The following is a 23476-nucleotide window of genomic DNA, read 5'->3' as shown; positions in this document are numbered from 1 at the left end:
GTGCTGGCTGGGACGTTTCCCCGGGTGATGTACTGACCGGAGCAAAGCTTGTTTGCCTGATATATATGGAGCTGTTGGGTGTATGAGTCAGTGCCCACAGTTTCCTCACCAGCTGTCAGCCCGGGGAGGCCAGCCATCCTTCATGCGCTCCATCTCCGCAGCCCGCCCTTCCCTGAGAAATGAGGGGCCTGGATAGGCTCACCACAGAGCCCCTGCCTACCTCTCTTCCCTCTCCAACCCCACCAGGGCTCCCAATAAATAAGCCCCGATTTTCTTTGGGGGAAGGAATGGTCATGTGCATCCCTCTGAATTTCCTGCCCTCTGCTGGCAAATTTAGCCAAAGAGGATGGTGTTTCTTGGGGGCAGCAGGTCTGATGGGGAGCCACAACGCCAGGTTTCTTCGGGGCCGGGGCAGTGAGGATGGGGTGAGGACTTAGGGTCTGCTTGCTGGGGGAAGGGCCCAGACGAGTACTGAAAGTCACCCAGCCACCTCCTTCCCCTACAGATGTGGAGGGCGTTCCCTGGCTCTGCTGCCGTTTTCCTTTGAGCTTCTGGGTGGGACTTGGGGCTTCTTGAGAGAGAAAACTCTAGGAGGGCCCTGGGTCCAGATGCTAGGATGGGGCTCCCTGCTTCACCCCGACTTTCCCCCTGTGGAAATTGTATTCGTCAGAGTTCTCCAGAGAAACAGAACCAATAGGAGAGAGATAGATGATGGATATAGGTAGATAGACTGGTGATAAGGAATTGGCTCACAGGATTATGGGGGCTGCGAAGTCCCAAGGTCTGCAGTTGGCCAGCTGGGGACCCAGGAGAGCCAGGCATCTAAGTTCCTGTCCAAAAGCCAGCGGGCTCGAGATCCAGGAGGAGCCGGGGTTTCTGACCGAGTCTGAAGGCTAGAAAAAACCAATGCCCCAGCTCCTGCAGTCAGCAGAGAGTACTCTTATTCAGCCCTTTACTCTGCCCAGGTCTTCAGTTGATTGCATGAGGCCCAACTCAGGTCTGGTGGGGATGGTGCAGGCTTGCTAAAGGGCAGTAGGTTTCTTCAGTGAAACGATGAAGACATCTCCGCTCTCAAGAAACTCAAGGGCTGCCTGGAATGGAGAAAAGAGCGTGGGCTTTGGAATAGGTACACCTGAGGTTCAAACTCTAGTTCCACCCCTTATTAGCTGTGTGGCCACAAAGGAGTCACTTAACCTCTCTGTTTATTCTTTGGTGAAATGGGGACACTCATAATGCCTCCCTTGCAGGGCTTATGTGAGTATGAGAGAGGGTGGATGGAGAGATTGCACATGTTCTAACATAACAGGTAATTATTATATTATGCTATCTTAAAGGGTATCAGAGTTTCTGCATTGATCTAGTGGGACTTACGACTTCACCCCATCTGTGAGATTTTGTCCCAGTTTTGCCACCATGTCTCCAATGCTTCTGCAGCCTCCTGGCCTGAGATGGAGTTCCCAGGTCTCAGAGAGGAGGGTTTGGGACTCTGGATGGCAGGCACAAAGCCGGGGCATCTGGAGGGTGGCGGACTCTCAGAAGATGGGGTATTGGGACTGAGGGCAGTGATGCCCAGGAGGGCCAGCCCTCTTTCCTTTCCTCCCTTCTCTGCGTCAGATGGGCTGAATTCACCAAAGGGTGGGCCCACAACCAGGAAGCAGAGAAGGACACAATGTCCCCACTTGGGCACATCAGGTATAGATGAAGCTGTTCAACTCAAAATATCTCATTTTGAACTCTGCCTGAATCTCTCAGCCCACGGGTAGGAGAATCAAAGACCCAAAGATGTTTCCAAGGACCAGAGCTGAACCAGGGAGGCAAAACACCCCGAGACAAGAAGAAAAGCTGATTAGCTCCTAATTGCTGTTAAATTGTACATACATATACGTATTTTAAGTCAAATCTGCATGTCTAATGTGATTTTTTGATTACATTTTAATAGTCTGGCTGGGATGGGGGAATGAAGAAGGAAGGCTTCCGTCACCCCTCGCCAGGAGGAGGGAAGTGGTAGCCAGGGCTGCAGGCAGGCTCTGGCATGGGGATACATCCCTGAGCCACCGGGGAGGAGAGTGAGACCTGGTGGGGCCTGGGGGCGTCTTTGAGGCAACACTGCCCCCCCCCGAAGCCCCTTTCTGTCCAGCTGGGGAAGTCCATCTGGCCTATGACTTGAAGAATGCATCTTTTCTCAGACCTTAAAAATAGCTTCCCTATTTTGCCTCTTTGAGTCCACACGGCATCTTCTCCAGGCCTGGTTGTCGCCCGAGGCTGCCAAAAACTCCCCCCAAAATCCGGTGATGGAGGAGACTGAGCACTCCTCTGAGCCAATAGTCCTGGCTCTGCCACTGGGATATGACCTCGGGTAAGTCCCTTCTCTTCGCTGGGTCTCAGTTTCCCCATCTGTAAAATGAAGGAGTTGGACTACCTGTGCTCTGGGTCCCTTCTGGGTCCAAGGGGACCATTGGACCATGATCTACTTCCTGCCCATTTTACAGACGCCTCTCTCCATCTCAGGGGAATAGGAGACGCCGTACTCATCCACCCATTGAGCACCTGCCAGCCCCCTCTCTGCCCAGGCCGTCTGCTTTCTAACCAGGATCGCTTCTGCTGCAACTTGAGCCACCTCGCCTTGTTTTCTCTCCCTGGAGGACAGAACCCTCCCCTCCTGCCTATTATAGTCTCCTCCAAGAGTTGAAGGCTGTTAGCAAAATCCCTTCCCCACACATACACACGTTCTCTTTTCAAATAACATTTATTTTTGATTCTAAAAGTAAGCCTGTACCTGATCAGTGCAGCAAAATTGGAAATATACAAGTATAAAGGAGAAAATAAAAATCACCCACAATCCTTCCAGACAGAGATAACCACTATTAGCGGAGTTTTTAAAAATGCACATATATGTGGATTTTTTTTTCCTGTTGTAGAACTGGGATTACACTGCAAATGTGGCTTTGGGTTGCCCCAAGCCTGGCCCTTGAAACTGGGCCAGGTTCTTCCTTCTAAGGCTCCCACGGTCTGCTGTTCCCCTTTAGGCAACTGCCCCACTTGCTTTTCCCAAGACAAGGAAGACCTTGTTCCATGGATGTGTGTCCACCTTGGTTCATGGGCCCCTGGGAAGCACAGAGTTTAATTTTGACCACCTGTGAGTGTGTATGTTTATGTGTGTGTCTGTGTGTGCGTGTGTGTGTGTGTGACACAGAGACAGAGATGGAGAAAGGCAGAGAGCCCGTTGCTCGCTGAGCAGGAGCACACTCCAAGGGCCCGTCCTAATGGGGAATCATAACAGCATGATCTGTGCCCCATGACCACAGTCCTACTTTGGGCTCTTAGTCTGGGCCAAAGACAGGTATCGAAGGAGCCACCCTTAGCTCCCTTCCAAGGAGCAGCTGGAGCTCTTCACCAAGCTAATCAATTCCTGCCACTTGAGAAAGGAAAGCAAATTTGCAGTTTGCTGCCCATCCTGTGGACAGGCCTGGAGAGGTGGTTGCTGCCTGAGGCACTGGCTTCAGACTCCACTCACTAGCCAGGCCTCCCTCGGTTTGGTGGCGTCTCTCAGATCCCACCCACACTCCTTGGCCTGCAGACTAGGGCTTCTCAGAGAGTCTGGGGGTGTCACAACTGGTGGGACCTGGGCCTTTACCATCGCACTGCCAGATGGGGGAGACAAGGACCAGGAGTGGACGAGACATCCCCAGGGCCACACAGAAAGCTGGAGGCAGCGTCTGGTGAGATTTCCCACATGGAAGCTTTTCTTTTCAGGGGTGGCCTGAGAAGGTGGGGATGGGGCCGGGGTCAAGTCCACTTCGGGCTGGTCCATTTCATACTCTCCGGGCCTTCCCACCCCCCGCAGAAGAAACCGTACTCTCTGCCACACGCGTGTACGTGTGGTGTCTGACTGTCTCTGTCTGTGGGAAAGTTCTATCTAAAATCTAACCCAGATTCTTCAGAGAGTCCTTTTCCTCCCTTCATTCAATAAACGTCTGCTAAGCACGGACCCCCTCCAGGAGTATTTTAGGCCACAGGAACCCAGCAGGGAACATGACAGCCAAGTCTCTGATCCCTCGGAGTTCACGTCCACCCAGCTGCGGGGCTCTCACTGGGAGGGAAAATGGCTGTGCCCAATTTTCTGGTCACTTAAATCCAGCAAATGCTGCCTGCAGGCCATGGAGTCATGCATATGGGATGGGCGCTATTGCCCTTGTTCCAGTTACAATTGCCTTGTAACAAACTATTCCAAGACTTAGTGATGTATGACAACCAGTGTGTTATGCTCATGGACTCTGTGGGTTGGGACAGGCACAGGAGACGGTGGCTTAGCTCTACTCCACAGTATCTGGGCCTCAGCATGAAGACCTGAAGGCTGGGGTTACTCAATGACCTGGGGGCCGGAATCATCCGTCTTCACACGTGTCCAGTGGTTAATGCTGGCTGTCAGCCGAGTTGTCGGCAGGAGCTCCTCCATGTGGTCTCTCTGCATGGGTTAGTCTGGGCTTCCTCACAGCATGGTGGCTGGGTCCCAAGGAGGAGTGTCCCAAGAGAGCCAGGTGGAAGACCTGGTGCATCTCCCTTTACAACCTAGCCTCCGCAGTCACAGAGCCCCACTTCTGCTGCAGTCACCAGCCCAGCTGGATCCACGGGGAAGGAATGCAGGCATTACTTCTTGATGGGAGAAGTCTCCAAGTGCCATCGTGAGAAAAGCATGTGAGATGGGAGATACTGTTGAGGCCATCTTTGGCAAATACAATGCATGTGGGTCTTTTAGGAGTTCACAGCCTTTACGGAGAAGCAGAGTCTAAAAAACAGTACCTGTCATTTCCCGAGTTTCTTATACCTACCAGGCACTGTGGGCAACCTGCTGTGAGATCATCTTTCTCACAACCTCTGTGGTGAGCGCTCTTAGGCCCATTTTGCAGATGGGAAGACTAAGGCTCAGAAAGCTTATATCGCCTGCCCTAAATCATACAGCTGGGATTGGCACCCCAGTCTGTCTGCCTCCAAAGCCATAGCTCTTAACACTCTGCTACACTGCCTCACCTTCTCTGTCTGTAAGTAATTTTTATCCCCAAAGCATGGCAAGAAGCTTAGACAAGCAGCTGGGGGTGGGGGGCGGTCAGATTTGGGAAGGCTTCTTGGCAGAGGTGACGTTTGAGCAAGGCCTTGAAAGATGCTTTAGATTTGGACAGCTGGGGAAGGGAGTGGCGTTCCTAGTGGAGTAGCAGTGGGATAGAGGGGCCCCCAAATCACCCAATCAGTGCTGCTGTGACCCAGCATCCTGGCCTTTGACCTCCTCACACTCCAAAGCTTTGTAAACTACACCCTGAGATGCAGGCGGAGGCTGGGGACAGGTTGGATGGACTTAGTCCCCAGAAACAGTTCAAAAGTCGCTCCTGCCTCCTCCACCGTATTACCATCGGCTTCCTCCTGCTGGTAGGTGGCTGGGACTGTGCGAGGCTCCCACAGGCCCCCACCTCCATGTGCAAACTTGGTTTTGCCCTTTGGAGATGGGGTGAGTCTGGGCGCCTTTGGTTCACTCGCAGGTGTTTCTGCGAATACAAATTGGGCCTCAGAGCAGTTGGCGTCCCTTCATCCCCTTGGTAGACTCGCTTTAGGGCATCATAAACCGGAGTTTAATTATTTCATTGACAAGAATCTCGCATATTACAGAGCAGTTCCCCCCTCTTCCAGGCCTCTGTCCCTTTCAAGTCTTCTGCTGTGCCCCCTCCTCTCCCACCCACCGCCAGCGCCCCATGCTCACTCTTTCCGTTTCTCTCTTTGCATCCCTGTCTCTGCCCGGACCCAGTCCCACTCACCCTTCTGTTTCTCCTCTTTCCATCTGTCTCTGTCTCTCATCTCTCCTGCCTCCTGTCTCTGTCTCTGTCTCTGTCTCTGTCTCCCTCCTTCCCCTTCTCCTCTCTTCCTCACTTTCCCGGGGCTGACGGCTGCCCCTCTCTTCCCGGACAGACCGTCTAATTGAAATGGAGCACTCTAGAGAATGTTAATAAGAAAGGCAGCATTAATTAGCCAACTCTGGCATAATTAGCTTCCTCCTCTCACTGCCTGGCGTCTAACTGGATAATGAGTCTCTCTCTGTCCAAACAGAGGGCAGACAGGACAGGGGGACAGGCCGTGCCTGGGGATGCCTGGGGGCCTCTTGCTTTCGGGCCATCCTGCTGGAATCCTCGGGCTGCCCAGCCCTGCCTTTTCCTGCCAGGCCCTCCTGCTGCTCGTGCCCATGTCTTGGGGAGACAGATGCCTGACCCCTGTCTGTGCCCAAAGGTCTGATGCTGCTGGAGCTGCATGTTAAGTGATCTGAGCCTGACAAACAGTGGCTGCAGCTGCAGCATCCCAAAGAGGGGGTGGGAACTATGGAGACTTCTTGAGGAGAGCTATGACAGGCATCCGCTGTGGCACAGCCACATGGGCCATGGCTGAGCACATTACAGTCCCCAGAGGGGAGCAAAGAAATCTACTTATGCGACAGATAATAACTAATGTACTATACAGACTGCAGAGTGCTTCCACCCTTGACCCTCCCCACAATCATGTGAGGCACGAATGGCTACCTCTATTTTATAGATGAAGACTCTGAGGTTCAGAGAGGTTCATGCCACCGGGACCCAAACCAGGGTCCGTCTGATTCCAAAGATCATGTTCTTTCCCTCCCACCCTGATACTTCTGTAAGGTACTTTATAGTAAGGTACTTTAAAAGTGATTGCAGTGGAGTTACGCCTCACATTGGCAGTGAGTTCTAAAATCAGAATGCAACAAAAATTGGGAAATCATGCATAGCCAAAATTTCCCTTGAATATCCCTTACATGGGGAGGAATACCTCTTCTGTTTGCAAAAGGGCTAAGATTTTTCTTTTTCTGTGACCTTGAAAGCCATGATCTAGTTGGGGGAGGTGATGGCAAATAAGAGGATTTTTCTTTCTGCTTGGTGCACATGTGGTTGAATTCTGTTGGGCTGAATGCCTGCGGGATGCAATTCCATTGTAGTATTTGTACTTGGTTATGAGTGGGCAGGGTTCATACCCAGGGCTGGGCGACTGCAGCCACAGGGCACCGTCCTCTCCCTCTCTCCAGCCTGCTAACCCTCTCCCTCTCCTGTAGGCTATGGACTCGGAGGATGACCCCTTGCTGCAGGATGTGTGGCTGGACGAGGAACAGGAAGAGGAGGAGGAAGCAACGGGTGAGGCCTTCAGGAGGGCCCAGAAGCTGGGGCCCCAAGCTGGGGCAGGGGGGCAGTGTTGCTGGCGGCACTGGACCTTGCCCTCCCGGCCCCCAGCCTCGGGCTTCTGGAGTACCCTGGGTTGGGCCTTCACCAATCCGTGCTGTGCTGGGCTGGTGCTCTTCCTGGGCTGCAGCATCCCCATGGCCCTGTCAGCCTTCATGTTCCTCTACTATCCGCCGCTGGACATTGACATCTCCTACAATGCCTTTGAGATCCGCAACCACGAGGCCTCCCAGCGTTTCGACGCCCTCGCGCTGGCACTCAAGTCCCAGTTTGGGTCCTGGGGGCGCAACCGGCGCGACTTGGCTGACTTCACCTCTGAGATGCTCCAGCGCCTCATCTCAGAGCAGTTGCAGCAGCTGCATCTCGGCAACCGCTCGAGACCCGCAGCCAGGGCGCCCCACGCGGTCCCTGTGGCCCTGGGGCGTGGCCCCGGCCTGTCGTGGGACACCTCTGCCTCCCAGAAGCCAGTAGCCAATCGGAGCGGGCGTCTTCGGCGCGAGACCCCGCCCCTGGCAGATCTGGCAGCCAACCAGAGTGAAGCCCCGAGGAACCAGGGGCTGGACGAGACTGGGCGCCGCCAACCCAGCGACCCGCCCCCCATGGCGGCCGCGGCCAATCAGAGCCGTGCCCGCCGGGGCGCCTCACGTTGGGAGTACTCTCGCTCTTACGTGAGCGCCAACACCCAGACGCATGCGCACTGGCGCATCGAGCTCATCTTCCTAGCACGTGGCGACGCGGAACGCAACATTTTCACCAGTGAGCGGCTGGTGACAATCCACGAGATTGAGCGCAAGATCATGGACCACCCGGGCTTCCGGGAATTCTGCTGGAAGCCCCATGAAGTGCTCAAGGACCTGCCGCTCGGCTCCTACTCCTACTGCTCCCCTCCCAGCTCGCTCATGACCTACTTCTTCCCCACTGAGAGGGGCGGCAAGATCTACTACGACGGCATGGGCCAGGACTTGGCCGACATCCGGGGTGAGCAGGCTTGGGTGTGGCTGGGGCCTGTCCCGTAGAGGGCGGGGCCTGAAGGAGCTGGGGGTGGGACTTGTAAGGGACGGAGGCTGAGGGTGGGTGGGGCTTGCAAGGGGAGGGTCCTGAATGAGCTGGGGCGGGGCCTGGTGGGGTCAGGACTTCAGAGCCTTGTAGGAGGACGGAGTGGGGTTTGGCTGTGAGCCGGAGTCAGGCTGGAGATGAGTGCCGGGCAGGCCTGGGGGCCGTGTGAGGGAGGGCTAGGTGGAGGGTTGACTGAGATGGGACCAAGGGAGGCAGGGAAGGAGGTTTGGGCGCACGCTTGGATTGAGGGAGACTGGCAATTATGCTGTGGCCAGAGTTAGAGAAAGCCTGGGCTGGGGCTGGGGCTTGGGCTTGAGGTTTTTTAGAGAGAAGCCAGGGTGTGGTTACAGAGAACTGGGCATCTGGTCAGAGGAAGATAGGGGAGAGGCTGAGATCGATGGAAGACCAAGGTGGGGTTAGTTTGAGGTAGGTTAGGGGTGGGACTTGAGGAAGGATAGGGCGGGGCCAGGGATGGTTGTAGGGGCGGGGCTTAGGCGTGCTTTTTAAAGGGGATGTGGGCAGCGTTCCAGGTAGATGGAGGAGGGACTGGAAGGGGAAGGTGGAGTTACAGGACTGCGGTGACTGAGCCTTTGCATTAGGTGACGTTCAAGCTGAAATGGAAATGTGAACTTAGTGGGAGCCGCCTGAGCAGATCTGGGGGCCTGCTCCTCTTGGGCGGCTGTGAATTCTCTAAACCGTCCCTCTGTCCTCTTAGGGACAGTTGGAGGCAGCCCGAGGGGGACTTTCCCAGCTCCTTAGAAAGGAGGTGAAGTGGTGAGAGGGCGGGATGACGTTGGTGGAGGGCTGGTGGGGGCTGAGCTGCTGCGTCCTTGGGCCTCCACCCTTACAGGCTCCCTTGAGCTGGCCATGACTCACCCTGAGTTCTACTGGTACGTGGACGAGGGCCTCTCCGCAGAAAACCTCAAGAGCTCCCTCCTGCGCAGCGAGATCCTGTTTGGAGCACCTCTGCCCAACTACTACTCGGTGGACGATCGCTGGGAGGAGCAGCGGGCCAAGTTTCAGAGCTTCGTGGTTACCTACGTGGCCATGCTGGCCAAGCAGTCTACTAGGTAGGAGGTCCAGCCACACCCAGTATGTGCCTGCTCTTGTGTGTACCAGGAAAGGGCTGTATTAGGGTAGAGAATTGGTTTCCAGGTGCTTCTTTCTTATAAATCCCAGATCCCCTTTCCTGAAACCTCTTCCCTAGGAAGTCTTTCTTCCCCAATCGGGGGCAGAGCCGGATACCTCCTTGCTGTCACTCTGACAGGTGAAAGACCTCTTTTCTTGATCAGTGCTAATGGTTATTGAATATGACAGCTTTGGAGGGCGTAGGAAATCCCAGAACTCTTGCCCTGGAGGTCTTGGGTATCGATTTTCTCCTGAGATAGTACTAAACGGCTTTCTGGAAAGAGTATTGACCAGGGAGTAAGGAGTTCCTCTCTGCCTCTGATACCCAGGGGGATAGTTGGCAAGTCACTTGACTTCTCTGGGCCTCAGTTTCCCTACAGAAAAAGTGGCAATGGGTCTTGCCACCCTTCTGCAGTCACTAGGAGGAAATGAGCTGTGAGATGTGAAAGTGATGTGGGGCTGTGGGTGCTTGGTTGTCATCCAAGCCTTGGGATGCGCGTCTAAGAACACAACTGGACCCATCCTCCCGAGGAAAGGGCAAGGTAGTTCATCTGTCAGTCCTGCTGGGGAATAATTTCAGTGCCTTTAAGTCTCCTGCCCTGACCAGGCTGCCGAGGCCAGCCCCGGGCGCAAGACGAATCATTCTGCCTGAATACCCTCATTCCTTCCATTACTCATCCGTTATATCAAGCAACTGCTGCAGTAATCAGAGCTAACATTTATGGAGGGCTTACTGTGTGCCATGCACTGTTCTAAGCCCTTTATACAGGATCTCATTTAATTCTCACATCAACCCAATGAGGGAGGTGCTATTATAATGATCTCCATTTTACAGTAGAGGAAACTGAGGCTTAACTAAATTATCCAAAATTATAAAGCTCACAAGTGGTGGAACGAGGTTGGAATCCAGGCTTTCTAATCCAGAACCCTCATCCTTTGTGTTTTTCTGCCTGGTGCTGTGGTCGGAGCCTTCTCCCAGCCCTGCTTCTTTGCCAGACAAACTCCTATTTGTCCACTAAGATGCAACGTGGGTGGCTTTTCCCCGAGGCTGGATTAGATGCCCACCCTACCCACTTCCACAGTCCCCTTCCTTCTCGCTAAGGGAGGCAGGAAACCGCATACACAGGATTTGGAGTTAGATATATCTGGGGTCAGATCCCAGTTCCTCCACTTCGCAGTGGGAGTTTCAGTGAGCCGTTTCACCTCTCTGAGCTGCAATTTCCTCATAGCGCTTGTCACTCTGTATTTTAATTGTTGAATTCTTTGTCACTCAAAGTGCAGTCCTGGGGTCTTGTTAGAAATGCCGAATCTCAAGGGCTTTCCCAGACCTACAGGATTTCTGGTGATTTGTTCACACATTAAAGTTTGAGGAAGATCTAGTTTAATTATGTCCCGAAAGAGTGTGAGTTTGCTGAGGACTGGGATTGCTTCTGGTTCATTTCTGTCGGCCTAGCCTCCAGCACATGCCAGGAACCCGTTAGTAGGGCTTTGTCTGGGGACTGAATGGATGGTTGGATGGATGGATGGATGGAGGTGCCTCAGGGAAAGGTACTGGCTGTGTGGGCAAGCCGGAAGGGGCTGGCTGTAGAAGGATCCTCAGGGTTTCTGCTACCAACAATTACCTCTCCCTAATATGTTCAGCTGCTGAGGCAAAACTCCCGGATAAAAAACCCCTCTCCCCTCAGAGCTTCATGGGAGTGGTGACAAGCAGACTTGACTTTAGTACCTTCTTTTGGATTAATAAAATCTTTTTTATTATTCTATTACTGGTTACCCAAGAGATGGCAACATGCACCTTGACTTATTACAGAATAATACAAATTATCACTTTTACTACATCCTTGATAATACTAGAATCTTAGGACACGTTTATTGCATTTTTGCACCTTCGGCCTTTTGCATTTTTGTTGCCTGTGTTTTCATTCTATATACATTTTAAACCCCATAAGACATTACATTATTATTTTACTGAGTCCATATCCATCTATATTTGCTCATATATTCATCTTTCCTCTTGCTCTTCATTATTTTCTACAATTTCTTGTTTCCCTCAGGGATCATTTTCCTTGTATCTGAAGGACTCTCTTTAGTGTTTTTTTCGTGCAGATTTGCTGGTGATAAATTCTGTTTTGTTTGCCTAGAAAACATCCTTATTTTACTTTCCTTTTTGAAGACTATTTCTGCTGGTATTGAATTATAAATTGACAGTTATTTTCTTTTAATAAAGATGTCAATCCATTGTGTTCTGACTTCCATCATTTTTGTGGAAAAATCAGGGGAAAATCTTTTGTTGTTCCTCTGAACAATTGTCTTTTTTTTTTTCTGGATGCTTTGAACATTTCTCTTTGTCTTTGGTTTCACCAGTCTTACTATGATTTATGTTGGTGGGGTTTTCTTTGTATTTGTTCTGCTTGGGGTGCACAGAACTTCTTGAATCCATGAGTTAAACACTTTCATTGGTTTTAGGAATTTAGGAATAATTTAGGAATTATTATCTCTTCAAATATTGTTTCTACCTCCTTTTCTGTCCCTTTTCCTTTTAGGATTCTAATTATACAAATGTTGGATCTTTTCATGAGTCCCAGGTGTTTTCAGTACTCTTTTCTAGGTTTCTCTTTTCTGTTTTGTCTTTCTTTGTTTTGGTTTAGATATGCCATTTCATGAATCCTGTCTTCTGTTGTATCTAACCTGCCATTTAATGCCTATTAAGATTTTAATGTTAATGTTGTGTTTTTCTGTTGAGAATTTCCATTTGAATCTTTGTTATTGATCTAAATCCTGGTGAAATTCTTCATCATTTCATTTATTTTGACCATATTATCCTCTCTGTTCTTAAACATATTAATTATAATTCTTTTAAAGTTCTCATCAGCTAACTTTCAATATGGGATAACCTGTGCATTTGTTTCTGTAGTCTGTCCTTTCATTTGGTTTTTGGTCATGTGGTTCTGCCTGTGAGTATGCCTGGTAATTTTTATTGAGTGATGAACATTGTGTATAAAAACATAGAGGTCCGGATCATGTGATTTCCTCCAGAGAAAGTTTATCCTTCCCTCCACTAGGCAGATAAGAGTTGTGGCTGATCACCTTAAACGGCCAGTGGTTACCCTGAGTCAAGGCTGGTTTGCAGCCCTGAAAAGTCTCAGCCTGCCTCTAGTTTGCTCTTGGTTCTCTAGGATTTTCAACTGAGAACCTGGTGTCTTCTGAAGAACCCCTTCCCCTGACAGGTTCCAAACTCTAATCTTTGTGTCTCAAAACAGCTAAAAAAAATTCACTCGGGCTTTTTCAGAGGCTTTCTGCTTTAGATTTTTAGCCTCATGCCCCACACGGCTCCAGTATTCAGCGAAAGTGCTAAGGGGAAACTTCCCATGTGTTGTGCTGGTCTGCAAGTCTCTACCTGAGGTTCTGCCAGTTTGTCTGACTCCCAGCCTAGATTTTCAGCCTTCTGCCTGTGTACAGAATCAGCAAATGCCTCCAGGGTAAAAATGGCTATAGGAGGGCAGCTTACCTTTCCTAGGTTCTTCCCTTTCTGGAGTCTTAGCCCTCTGGTTCTGATTGCTTCAGGAACTCTCTACTGTCATCAAACAGGTGACTTCTGAATTTTATCTGTCTTTTTAGTAGTTCTGGGCAGGAATACTGGTCTTCCAGAAGCTATTCCTTTATACCTAAGAGTGAAAATTTGGGCCTGTGTCCTTTTATAGCCAGCAGCTAAGACAGGACCTAGAACCTAGAAGGCGCTCTGTACATGCTGTACAAATGAGTGAATGAATGAATGCACAATTGCTTGAACTTTCCATTTTCTCCTCTAATGAAAGATCAATTAACCATTTAACTCAACAAAGGAGGTCATCCAGATGTATTTTCTACTTGGTTTCTAAATGTCCTGTTTGGTTTTTTAAACAGCTTTATTGAGGTATAATTGATGTACAACCAACTGAGTAGACTTACGAGTTTACAGTGTGATTAGTTTTGACACGTGTATACACCATAAAACCTTCACCGTGATCAAGATAGTGAACACATCCATCACCCTCAACACTTTCCTCATGTCCCCTGATAACCGCTCCATCCTTTCTCTTCTTGCTGTCCCACCCCCACCCCAGGCACCACTTTCTGTTTTCTATCACTGGATATTGGTTTTTGTTTTCTAGTTTTATATCCATGGCATCATATACTATGACTCTTTTGATTGAACTCATTCACTCAGGCTAATTATTTTGACTTATATCTGTGTATTGATAGTTTATTCTTTTTAAATGCTGAGTAGTATTCCAGTGTATGGAAATGACACATTTTGTTCATCCACTTACCTGCCGAGGAATATTTGGGCTATTTCCAGGATTGACCATTGCAGGTAAAGCTGCTGTGAACATTGATGTACAAGCCTTTCTGTGGATGTATACTTTGATTTGTCTTAGATAAATACCTAGGAGTGGAATGAATGGATCCTACGTGAGATGTGTATTTAACTTTTGGAGAAACTGCCAAACTGTTTTCTGAATTGGTTGTCCCATTATGCATTCCCACCAGCAGTGTATGAGAATTCCAATTCTTCCACATCTTCCCTAATGCTTGGTCTTGTCAGTTTAAAAAGTTTTAGCCATTCTAATAGACACGTAGTGGTATCTCATTATGATTTTAATTTGCATTTTCCTAGTTATTAGTGATGTTGAGCATCTTTTTATGTACTTATTTGATATCCATTTATCTTCTCTGGTGAACTGTCTATTCAGATTTTTTATGTCTATTCCAGTATCATTTGTTGAAAACATTATTCTTTCTCCACTGAATTTACTTTGCCCATAGAACAAAAATCTATTGTCCATCTATGTGTGGGTCTATTTCTGGACTCTCTATTCTGTTCCATTAATCTGTTTCTTTATTTGCACAAGACAATACTACGCTGTCTTGATTGCAGTTGCTTTATACTGTGTCTTGTCCAACTGTTAGTCCTCCAACTTTGTTCTTTTTCAAAGTTGTTTTAGTTATTCTAAGTCCTTTGCATTTCCATATGAATTTTAAAATTTGTCTGTTTCTCCAAAAAAAAAAAGCTCTGCTAGGATCTTGATTATGATTGTGTGGGATCCATAGATCAATTTGGGGAGAACTGACATCTTAACAATATTGAGTCTTCTGACCCACGAACATAGTACATCTGACTATGTCAGATGCATCCCTATTTCATATTTTTATGCACTTGTACATGACATTATTCTTAAATTTCAATTTCCGCTTATTAGTTGCTAGTATATAGAAATAGAATTGATTTTGTATCCTGTAACCTCGCTAACTCCCTTATTAGTTCTAGAAGTTTTTTGGTAGATTCCATTGGACTTTCTACATAGTTAATCATGTCTTCTGCTAAAGAAGACAGTTTATTTCTTCCTTTCCAGTTTGGAAGGCTTTTATTTCTTTTTCTTGCCTGATTACACTGGCTAGAACCTCTGGTACAATGTTGAATAAAAGTGATGAGAGTGAACATCCTTGTCTTATTCCTAACCAAAGTATGTAGGTTTTTTTTTTTTATAGATGTCCTTTGTCAGATTAAGGAAGTTCCCTTCTATTCCTAATTTGCTGATAGTTTTTTAAAAATTAGCAATGAATATTGGACTTTGCAAATATTTTTTTCTGTATCTACAGAGAATTCATACAGTTTTTCTTTTTAGTTTCATGTGACCAGTTACATTGTTTGAGTTGTTAGTGTTAAACTAACCTTGCATTCCTGGACTAAACCACTACCTTGGTTGTGATATAGTTTCCTTTTTATATAGTGTTAGATTCTGTTTATATTCTGTGTTCATGGGCACAATATGCTCAGGATAGCCATTAGGCTATAGTTTTCTTGTAATGTATTTGTCTGATGTTGGTATCAGGGTAATTCTGGTATTATAGAATGAGTTGGGAAGTATTCTCATCTCTTCAGTTCTGGAGAGTTTGCATAAAACTGGTATTATTTCTTCCTTAGATGTTTGATAGAATTCATGAATGAAACTGAGTCTGGAGTTTTCTTTATGGGAAGGTTTGAACAACACATTCAATTAAGAATACACACACACACACACACACACACACACATATGTAGGGCTATTAAAGTTATCTATTTCTTCTTGCATGACCTTTGGTAGTTTGAGTCTTTCATGAAATTTGTCCATTGTCAAATTTGTTGGTATAAAGTGATTCATAATATTCCCTTACTATCTTTTTAATATTTGTAGAAACTGTAGTGATGTCACCTCTTTCATGTGTGTATTCTCTTTTTCATGATCAGGCTGGCTAAAGGTTTATCAATTTTATTGATTTCCTCAAAGAACTAGCTTTTGATCTCATTGATTTTTCTCTATTGTTTTTCTGTTTTCTATTTCATTGATTTCTGCTCTGATCTTTATTATTTCCTTTCTTCTGCTTACTCTACGTGTGATTGTCTCTTGTGGTACTTCCTAGAAGTAGAAGCTGAGGTCCTTGATTTGCAGCCTTTCTTCTTTTCTAATATAGGGGTTTATTGCTATAAAATTCCCTTTAAGTACTGTTACAGCACATCCCACACAAATTTTTATATGTTGTGTTTTCATTTTCATTCAATTCAAATTACTTTCTGTTTTCCCTTTTGATCTCTTTTTGACCCATATGTTATTTAATTTCCAAATATTTGGGATATCATTTTGTGGCTGATTTTTTATTTAATTCCGTTGTAGTCAGAGAACATCTTTTATATGACTTAAGTCCTTTTAAATGTATTGAGTCTTGTTTTATGGTCCAGAATATGGTATGTCTTGCTAAATGTTCCATGTGCACTTGAAAAGAATGTGTATTCTACTGTTGTTGGGTGGGGCGTTCTGTAAATATCAGTTTGGTCAAGTTGGTTGATTGTGTTTTTCAAGTCTTCTTTATCCTTACTGATTTTCTGTCTGATTGTTCTAGCAATTGGTGAGAAAGGAATTTTGAAATGTCCAGTTATAATTGTGGACCTATTTCTTTTTTCATTTCTATCAGTTTTTGCTTCATATATATATGTATTTTTTAAAGATTTTATTTTTTTCCCTTTTCTCCCCAAAGCCCCCAGGTACATAGTTGTATATTCTTAGTTGTGGGTCCTTCTAGTTGTGGCATGTGGGATGCCGCCTCAGCGTGGTTTGATGAGTGGTACCATGTCCGTGCCCAGGGTTCGAACCGATGAAACCCTGGGCCGCCAGCAGCAGAGCACGCGAACTTAACCACTCGGCCACAGGGCTGGCCCCTGCTTCATGTATTTTAAAGCTCTATTATAGGTACAAAAACATTTAGGATTGTTGTATACTCTTGATGAATTGACCCCTGTATCATTTTGAAATTCTCTTCTTTATTCCTAGTAATATTCTTTGCTCTGAAATTTACTTCATTTCTTATTAGTATAACCACTCCAACTTGCTTTTATTCGTGTTAACATGGTATATCTTTTTCTATCCTTTTGCTTTTAATCTATTTGTGTCTATATTTAAAATGAATTTCTTGTAGGCAACTGGCTCTTGATTTTTTTTTTTTGTCCAGTCTAACTGTCTTTGCTTTTTAATTGGAGTAATTAGGCCATTTCCATTAATGCGATTATTAATATGGCTAGATTAAGTCTATCTTATTTTTTTCTATTTGTCCCATATATCCTTTGTTCCCCTTTTCCTCTCTTTTGCCTTCATTTGGACTAATTGAGTATTTTTTATTATTCCATTTTCTTTCCTTTGTTAGTTTTTTTTAGCTATAACTCTTTATTTATTTTAGTGGTGGCTTTAGGGTTTGTGGTATACTTTAAATGATCACAGTGTACCCTCAGATGATGTTATATGTCTTCATGTGTAGTATACGGTCCTTACACTGGTACGCTACCATTTCTTTCCTCCTGGTCTTTATGCTATTGTTGTCATACATTTTATTTTTATATAATGTTACAAATCCCACACTATGTTATTATTATTATTGTTTAAATGGCCATTTATATTTTAAAGAGATTTAAATAAGTAATAAGAACACTTTACATGTTTATTCATGTTGTTACCATTTCCAGTGCTTTTTGTTCCTTCAGGTAGATCCGTATTTCCATCTAGCATCATTTTCTTTCTGCTTGAAGGACTTCCTTTAACATTCTTCTAGCGCAGGTGTACTGGAGATTAATTCTTTCAGATTTTTCATATTTCAGAAAGTCTTCATTCTGCCTTTGTTTCTGAAATATGTTTTTTTCCAGGTTGACTTTTTTCCGGTGGGTAAAGCACGATGCTCCATTGGCTTCTCACGTGCATTGTTTCCAGCAAGAAGTCTGCTGTCGCTCTTACCTTTGTTCTTTTGTGTGTCTGCACCTTTTTCCTCAGGCTGCTTTTAAGATTTTCTCGTGGTCACTGTTTTTGAGCAGTTTGGTTATGATGGGTATTGTGTAGTTTCATTTGTGGTTTTTGTGCTTGGAGTTTGTTGCTCGAGCTTCTTGGATCAGTGGGTTTACAGCTTTCATCAAGTTTGGAAACTTTTCAGCCTCCTTTGAGGGGTCCAGTGATCCATATGTTAGGCTGTGTGGAGGCCTGGGAACTCTCAAGGTAGTAAATCGGGGCAACTGCAGGGCCCATTTTATTTCTCATCTCTCAAGGATCATCAGCCTTTGTTGTCTTATGTCCAGAGTCTTGTTTCACATATTTTCTCATTTTTCTGTTCATTTCACCGGCAGGGTAGGTCTAGAGTTGGTCTTGTTCCTCCGTCTTGGCCGGAAGCAGCTGTCACTCCTGTGTGTATTTCAAAACTCAACTTGACCAGCCTGATTATGTTTTTGTTGTTAAGCAACTTGTTTAAGTTGTTTTAAACTTGTGTTAAATGCTCACTGAGTAGCAGTGTAAAACTGAATATGTGGAAGCTAGTTTGAATTTAGAATTTTGCTGTGAATAACTGAGAATTGAGAGATAACATAGAATTTGACTGTAATGTATTATTGTCTGTATAGAGCAGTGTCTCAACCTCGGCCGTATGGTTGAATCACCTGGGAGACTTTTAAGCACTGATGATTCAGCTCCACTCCTGGAAATTCTGATTTATTTTGTCCAGAGCACAGCCTGGACAGCAGGATTCTTGGAAGCCCCAGGTGATTTTAATGTACAGCCACGGTAAAGAGCGAGGGGTGAGGTGGGTAGCTCCTGGTCCTTCAAGTGTTAACCGCCATCTCTGATCCACTTCCATCTTTCCTCTCTGTGTGTCCTCCTTTCCCCCAGCAAAGTGCAGGTTCTCTATGGGGGGACAGACCTCTTTGATTATGAGGTGCGCAGAACCTTCAACAACGACATGCTCCTGGCCTTCATTAGCAGCAGCTGCATCGCTGCCCTTGTCTACATTCTCACCTCCTGCTCAGGTAGGGCTGCCCTGAACACCTGGCATGGAGCCAGCCACTCCTTTCCACCCAGTGTGCTCCTGTCTGGCCAAAGCCTTCCTTCTCAGGAATGCTAGGAATAATCCAGGTTGGGCCATACCTAAGGGCCCCCACTCCCAGGACCTCACATAGTTTAACCTTTTGCCCTTTGACCGTCTTTTTCATGTTGAAAACCTTGTTTGGGGGAGTCTAGACTATTGGAACCTCCTCATGGATTATTCTGTGGCCTCTTTTACAGTCCCAGGTCCCTTTTGTCCCCCACTTCCCTCTTCTACTGCCACCTTTGCATGTCCCCTTGCACCTTCTTGCTGCATATACAGTAGGTATCTCTATTGCCCACGTGAATGGGAGATTGGTAATACCTTCCAAAATGGAAAAGACATTCATTCATCTATGTAACAGATATTAATTGGGCACCAACTATGTGCTGGTTGCTCTAAGGTGCCAGGGAACCAGTGATGAACATCACAGACACACTTCCTACACCCATGGAACCTCTAGTCTACTGGGGTGACACGTTAAATATATAAAAATTCCCTACTAGCACCTGACGTGAGTTCCGCAAAGATGAGGCCCATGAACAACCTGACTGACTCAGAGATGGCCCCATCTTCCACCTGGGTTCCTGCCCAGCCCCTTCTCTGGGGGTGGAGAGATGTACTGAGCACAGACAGAGTGGTGAAGGGCACCCTGCTTCGGGGTGGTGGGGGTGAGGCAGGACCCAGCTGGGGTCAGGTTCCACTGGGTCCCCCTACTCTATCCCCTATGCCTCTTGCCCTGCCCAGTGTTCCTGTCCTTCTTCGGAATCGCCAGCATCGGCCTCAGCTGCCTGGTGGCACTCTTCCTGTACCACGTGGTCTTTGGTATCCAGTACTTGGGCATCCTCAACGGAGTGGCCGCCTTCGTGATAGTGGGCATTGGTGAGTTGCCTCCATTGCTGGGGCGATGGGCTTCCCACTGGGAACTCTGTCCCAAAAAGGCGCCTTCTCCCAGGACGCAAAGCCTGGCTTCCATGGAGGCTCCACGAAGTCCCTGTCAGGCCTCGGAGCCTTGAGGCTAGACTGAGCGGTGGGCCAATCCTGAGCATATGGTGGGTGGAGCCCCCACGAGGTGGAAGGAACAGGCAGGTGTGCTGAGTAGAAGTCAAAAATGGTGGGAAAAGTCTAGGAAATGTGGGAAGGAGGCTAAGATGTGGAAGAAGGGGCCTCGTTCTGGGGATGGGGTGGGGCCCGGGAGCATGAGGGTGGGGCTTGGATTCTTGGTGGGTGGGGCCAGAGTCAGAGGGGTCTTTCCAAACTCCAAGCTGAGAAGCCGGACGCCCCTGGAGCCTGAGCTCTCAGAGGGCCTCTCAGGGTTGGTCTAGGCCCAGGTCGGGTCTGATCGTGGACACAGCAGAGTGATCCTGAGCCTGCTCCTGCTGGCCCGGGACTCCCTCCCGCAGGTGTGGACGACGTCTTTGTCTTCATCAACACCTACCGCCAGGCCACCCACCTGGAAGACCCACAGCTGCGGATGATCCACACCATCCAGACGGCAGGCAAGGCCACCTTCTTCACTTCCCTGACCACGGCCGCCGCCTACGCAGCCAACGTCTTCTCCCAGGTGGGAGCCCGCCCTCTGCCCCGCCCTGGCCTCCCTGTTCCTCCCGTGCATACCTGGCCCTGGTCTCTGCTCTTCCCACCTCCCCTTCTCGGGTAGCTACACAGCTTTTGCCTCAAGGCACTCGCCATGTCCCTAGAGTCCCTTTTTTTTTTTTTTTTACTAATCTCCATTGCCAGAACTTAACAAATGGGAAAATTATAATAATACAAATCGTATTTATTATTGATGCTCATTAATAGTAATCCAAGCTCTCCCCTGAAGGGCATTTGGCAGTTTCCAAAGCTCTTTCACATTTAGTCCTCATGACGTACTTATGACTTAGGTATAATTACCATCCCTATTTTCCTGATACAGAAACTGAGGCCCAGAGAGGTAAAGTGACTTGCCCAAGGCCACACAGCTGGGAAGTGGTGAGCCTGACCAAGTCTCTGCTGGTCCAGAGCTCTTTCCACCTGCTGCGTGGTCATCCCTCGCACTGATTTTCCTCCCGCTGGCTTCAGGCTCCGTCAGGCCTCCGAGTTGGGCTCCAGAGAAGGATCTGAGTTTGGTCAGGTCCTTGGTGCTGACAGAAGCTGAAGCAGTGAGCCCGCCAATGTCTGGGAGAGACTTTATAACCTGGGCTGAATCCCGTTTAGAAACCACTAGATGCTGTGGGGTTTTCCAGGCCTTCCTAGAGAACCACATCCAGAAAACAGGCAGAGCTGGGTTCAAATCCCACCTCTGCTGTTTACTGGCTGTGTGACCTTAGACAGGTTGTTTAACCTCTCTGAGCCTCACTTTCCTTATGAGTGGATTATTCAGGGACTGAAATGAGATGACTGTGAAAGTATTTTGCAAACAGTGGAGGCTCGTCTGCCTGGTTGTTAGTTTCCTTCTGACGTAATGCCACATCCCTGTGCAGGTCCCGCCCAGGACACTTCTGGAACACAGCTCCCAGGCCCCAGGCTCCCTGTGCCCACCGTGTGGCAGCACTCTCTCCCTTCCCCTCGCTCACACATATCCTGGTCTGACGGCATGTCTTCCTCTGACCCCTAGTCATTCACGTAATGACAGTTACCCAGCCCTTGGTCAGTGCCAGGCACTGTTCCGGGCAGCAAGCTGCAGTGTAGACAAGAACCTCCGCTGCAGAGGTGGGACTCTTCCCTCCTCCGCTGCATCAGCCTTTGGCTTCTGATGTCCCCCTGGGCCAGTGTCTGCCCTCTCTGCAGCCTGGGCCTCCTTGTCCTGCTGCATGCTGGGAGTGCTCTGGGGTCCTAAGTGCCTTTGGCTGCAGAGACCTCAGGCCCCCTGGGCTCCAGGCCTGACCCCACATCACCCCTACTCTCTGTCACCAGATCCCGGCCGTCCACGACTTTGGCCTCTTCATGTCTCTCATTGTGTCCTGCTGCTGGCTGGCCGTGCTCTTCACCATGCCCGCTGCCCTGGGCATCTGGAGCCTTTACATGGCGCCACTGGAGAGCGCCTGCCAGACCAGGTGAGCCGGGTGGAGGTGGAGGGGCCGTGTCCTCCTCTCACTGAGTGTCCGTCCCAGGCCCCCAGGGCCCCTCAGCACATCACCTTCCCCTCCGAAAGCTTTGTGGTTCTGTCTTGAGCAACTTCCGTATGCCCTGTATGTCCGTATGTCCTGTGCGGGGCCCTCCTGGGGACCAAGGAAAGGAGAAGAGGATCCTGTCCGGCAGTTCCCATTTGTGATCTCCTGCTACTTACCAGGAGGTGGGCTGCGTGCTTCTGTACGAGGTCCTATCACTTCCCCCCCCCGCCCCCGACCTCCGCAAGGACCCTGGGAGCTGGGTTCTCTGATTTTGCCCATTTTACAGATGAGGAAACACAGGCTTAGGGAGGCTGGGTAGCTTTCATCTGACTCCCGATCTCACGCTCTTAGCTGCCGTGTTAAGTGTCCTCAGGGTTCTTGTCTTGGTGGAGAAACAATATTTACAGTCAGTGAGCCATGTGCAGAGTTGAACGGATCAGTCCAGAGTTGCTGCTGGAGGTCAAGGGGTTGGGGTCTTGTGGGCCGGGTAGTCGGGGAAGGTGAGGAGAGGGGAAGGGCCAGTGGCATCAGGCCTGGGCGGCTGCCTGGGGCTGGGAGCACTGAGGGATGATGGAGGGTGCCTGGGCTTGGGCCAGGGTGCACAAAGGCAGGGATGTCAGGGGTCCCCTCTCCCCAGGTAATGGCTGCTGTCACCGTTCGTCTCCCCAGGGGAAGAGTGGCCCTGAGGGCCCTGGGGGAGATGGCACTGGAAAGAAATCAGGCAGCAGGCTCCTGGAAGCCTGTGATGGGGGTCCTGTGGACGTCAACGCAGTGTGATCGCTGAGTTCCTGTGGCAGCTGGGGCCTCGCCCCGCCCTCCCTGGACACCCAGGAGCCTCGGGGGTCACTGCTCTCCCCCTTTCTCCATAGCTGCCACCAGAAGTGTGGCCACAAGAACTCGCTGCACTTCCCTGGGGACGTGTTTGCAGCTCCCGAGCGGGCTGGGGGCAGCCCTGCACAGGGCCCCATGCCCTACCTGGACGATGACATCCCCTTGCTGAATGTAGAGGAGGAGCCAGGTGAGAGCTGGCACAGGCCTGCCCTGCTGACCCGGGAAGACCCAGGGGCTGCCCCTGCCGGGGGAGGGGACCCTTGACAAGCTGAGGTCTGAGGACAGGCTGGTCTTGAGGGCCAGTGGGGATGCCCATCAAGCATTCGGGCTTCCCTGGAGAGGGCGGAGACCAGGATGGACTTTGACCCAGTCTGGGCCAGGCCTCTGATGGGCCTCTGCTCTACCCTGGCAGTGTCGCTGGAGCTGGGAGACGTGTCCCTGGTGTCTGTGCCCCCCGAGGGCCTGCAACCAGCCCCTGACAGGGGCAGCCGGGGTCAGCTCATTGCTCAGCTGCAGGAGCTGCTGCACCACTGGGTCCTGTGGTCAGCCATCAAGAGCCGCTGGGTGATTGTGGGTAAGTGGGCTCTCCACCCTCCTTCCCCCCTGTCTTGCAGCTTCTCCCCAGTGCCTGAGCCGTGGGGGACAGATGCCCCCAAAAGGACATGAAGGCTTTGGGAGCCCACCGGCCTCCTGCAAATGAACGGGAGGTCAGAGACGGGGTTGGCGTCC

At 49.0% G+C, this 23476-nt stretch overlaps 1 protein-coding gene across 1 annotated transcript in view; it reads left to right on the top strand.

The window, feature by feature from the left end:
• Window positions 1-23476, top strand: part of DISP3 (dispatched RND transporter family member 3) — a 48612-nt gene that overhangs the window by 11401 nt on the left and 13735 nt on the right. Inside the window, exons 2-9 of the mRNA XM_046663310.1 lie at window positions 7106-8207; window positions 9136-9355; window positions 18629-18765; window positions 19569-19703; window positions 20225-20385; window positions 21720-21859; window positions 22786-22934; window positions 23160-23321. Coding sequence (XP_046519266.1) covers window positions 7109-8207; window positions 9136-9355; window positions 18629-18765; window positions 19569-19703; window positions 20225-20385; window positions 21720-21859; window positions 22786-22934; window positions 23160-23321 — 2203 coding nt within the window. The 5' untranslated portion in view covers window positions 7106-7108. The remainder of the gene's footprint in view (window positions 1-7105; window positions 8208-9135; window positions 9356-18628; window positions 18766-19568; window positions 19704-20224; window positions 20386-21719; window positions 21860-22785; window positions 22935-23159; window positions 23322-23476) is intronic.

Source organism: Equus quagga, chromosome 5 (assembly GCF_021613505.1).
Source record: "Equus quagga isolate Etosha38 chromosome 5, UCLA_HA_Equagga_1.0, whole genome shotgun sequence".
NCBI classification, from domain to species: Eukaryota; Metazoa; Chordata; class Mammalia; order Perissodactyla; family Equidae; genus Equus; species Equus quagga.
This window is presented reverse-complemented; position numbering and strand designations above follow the sequence as displayed.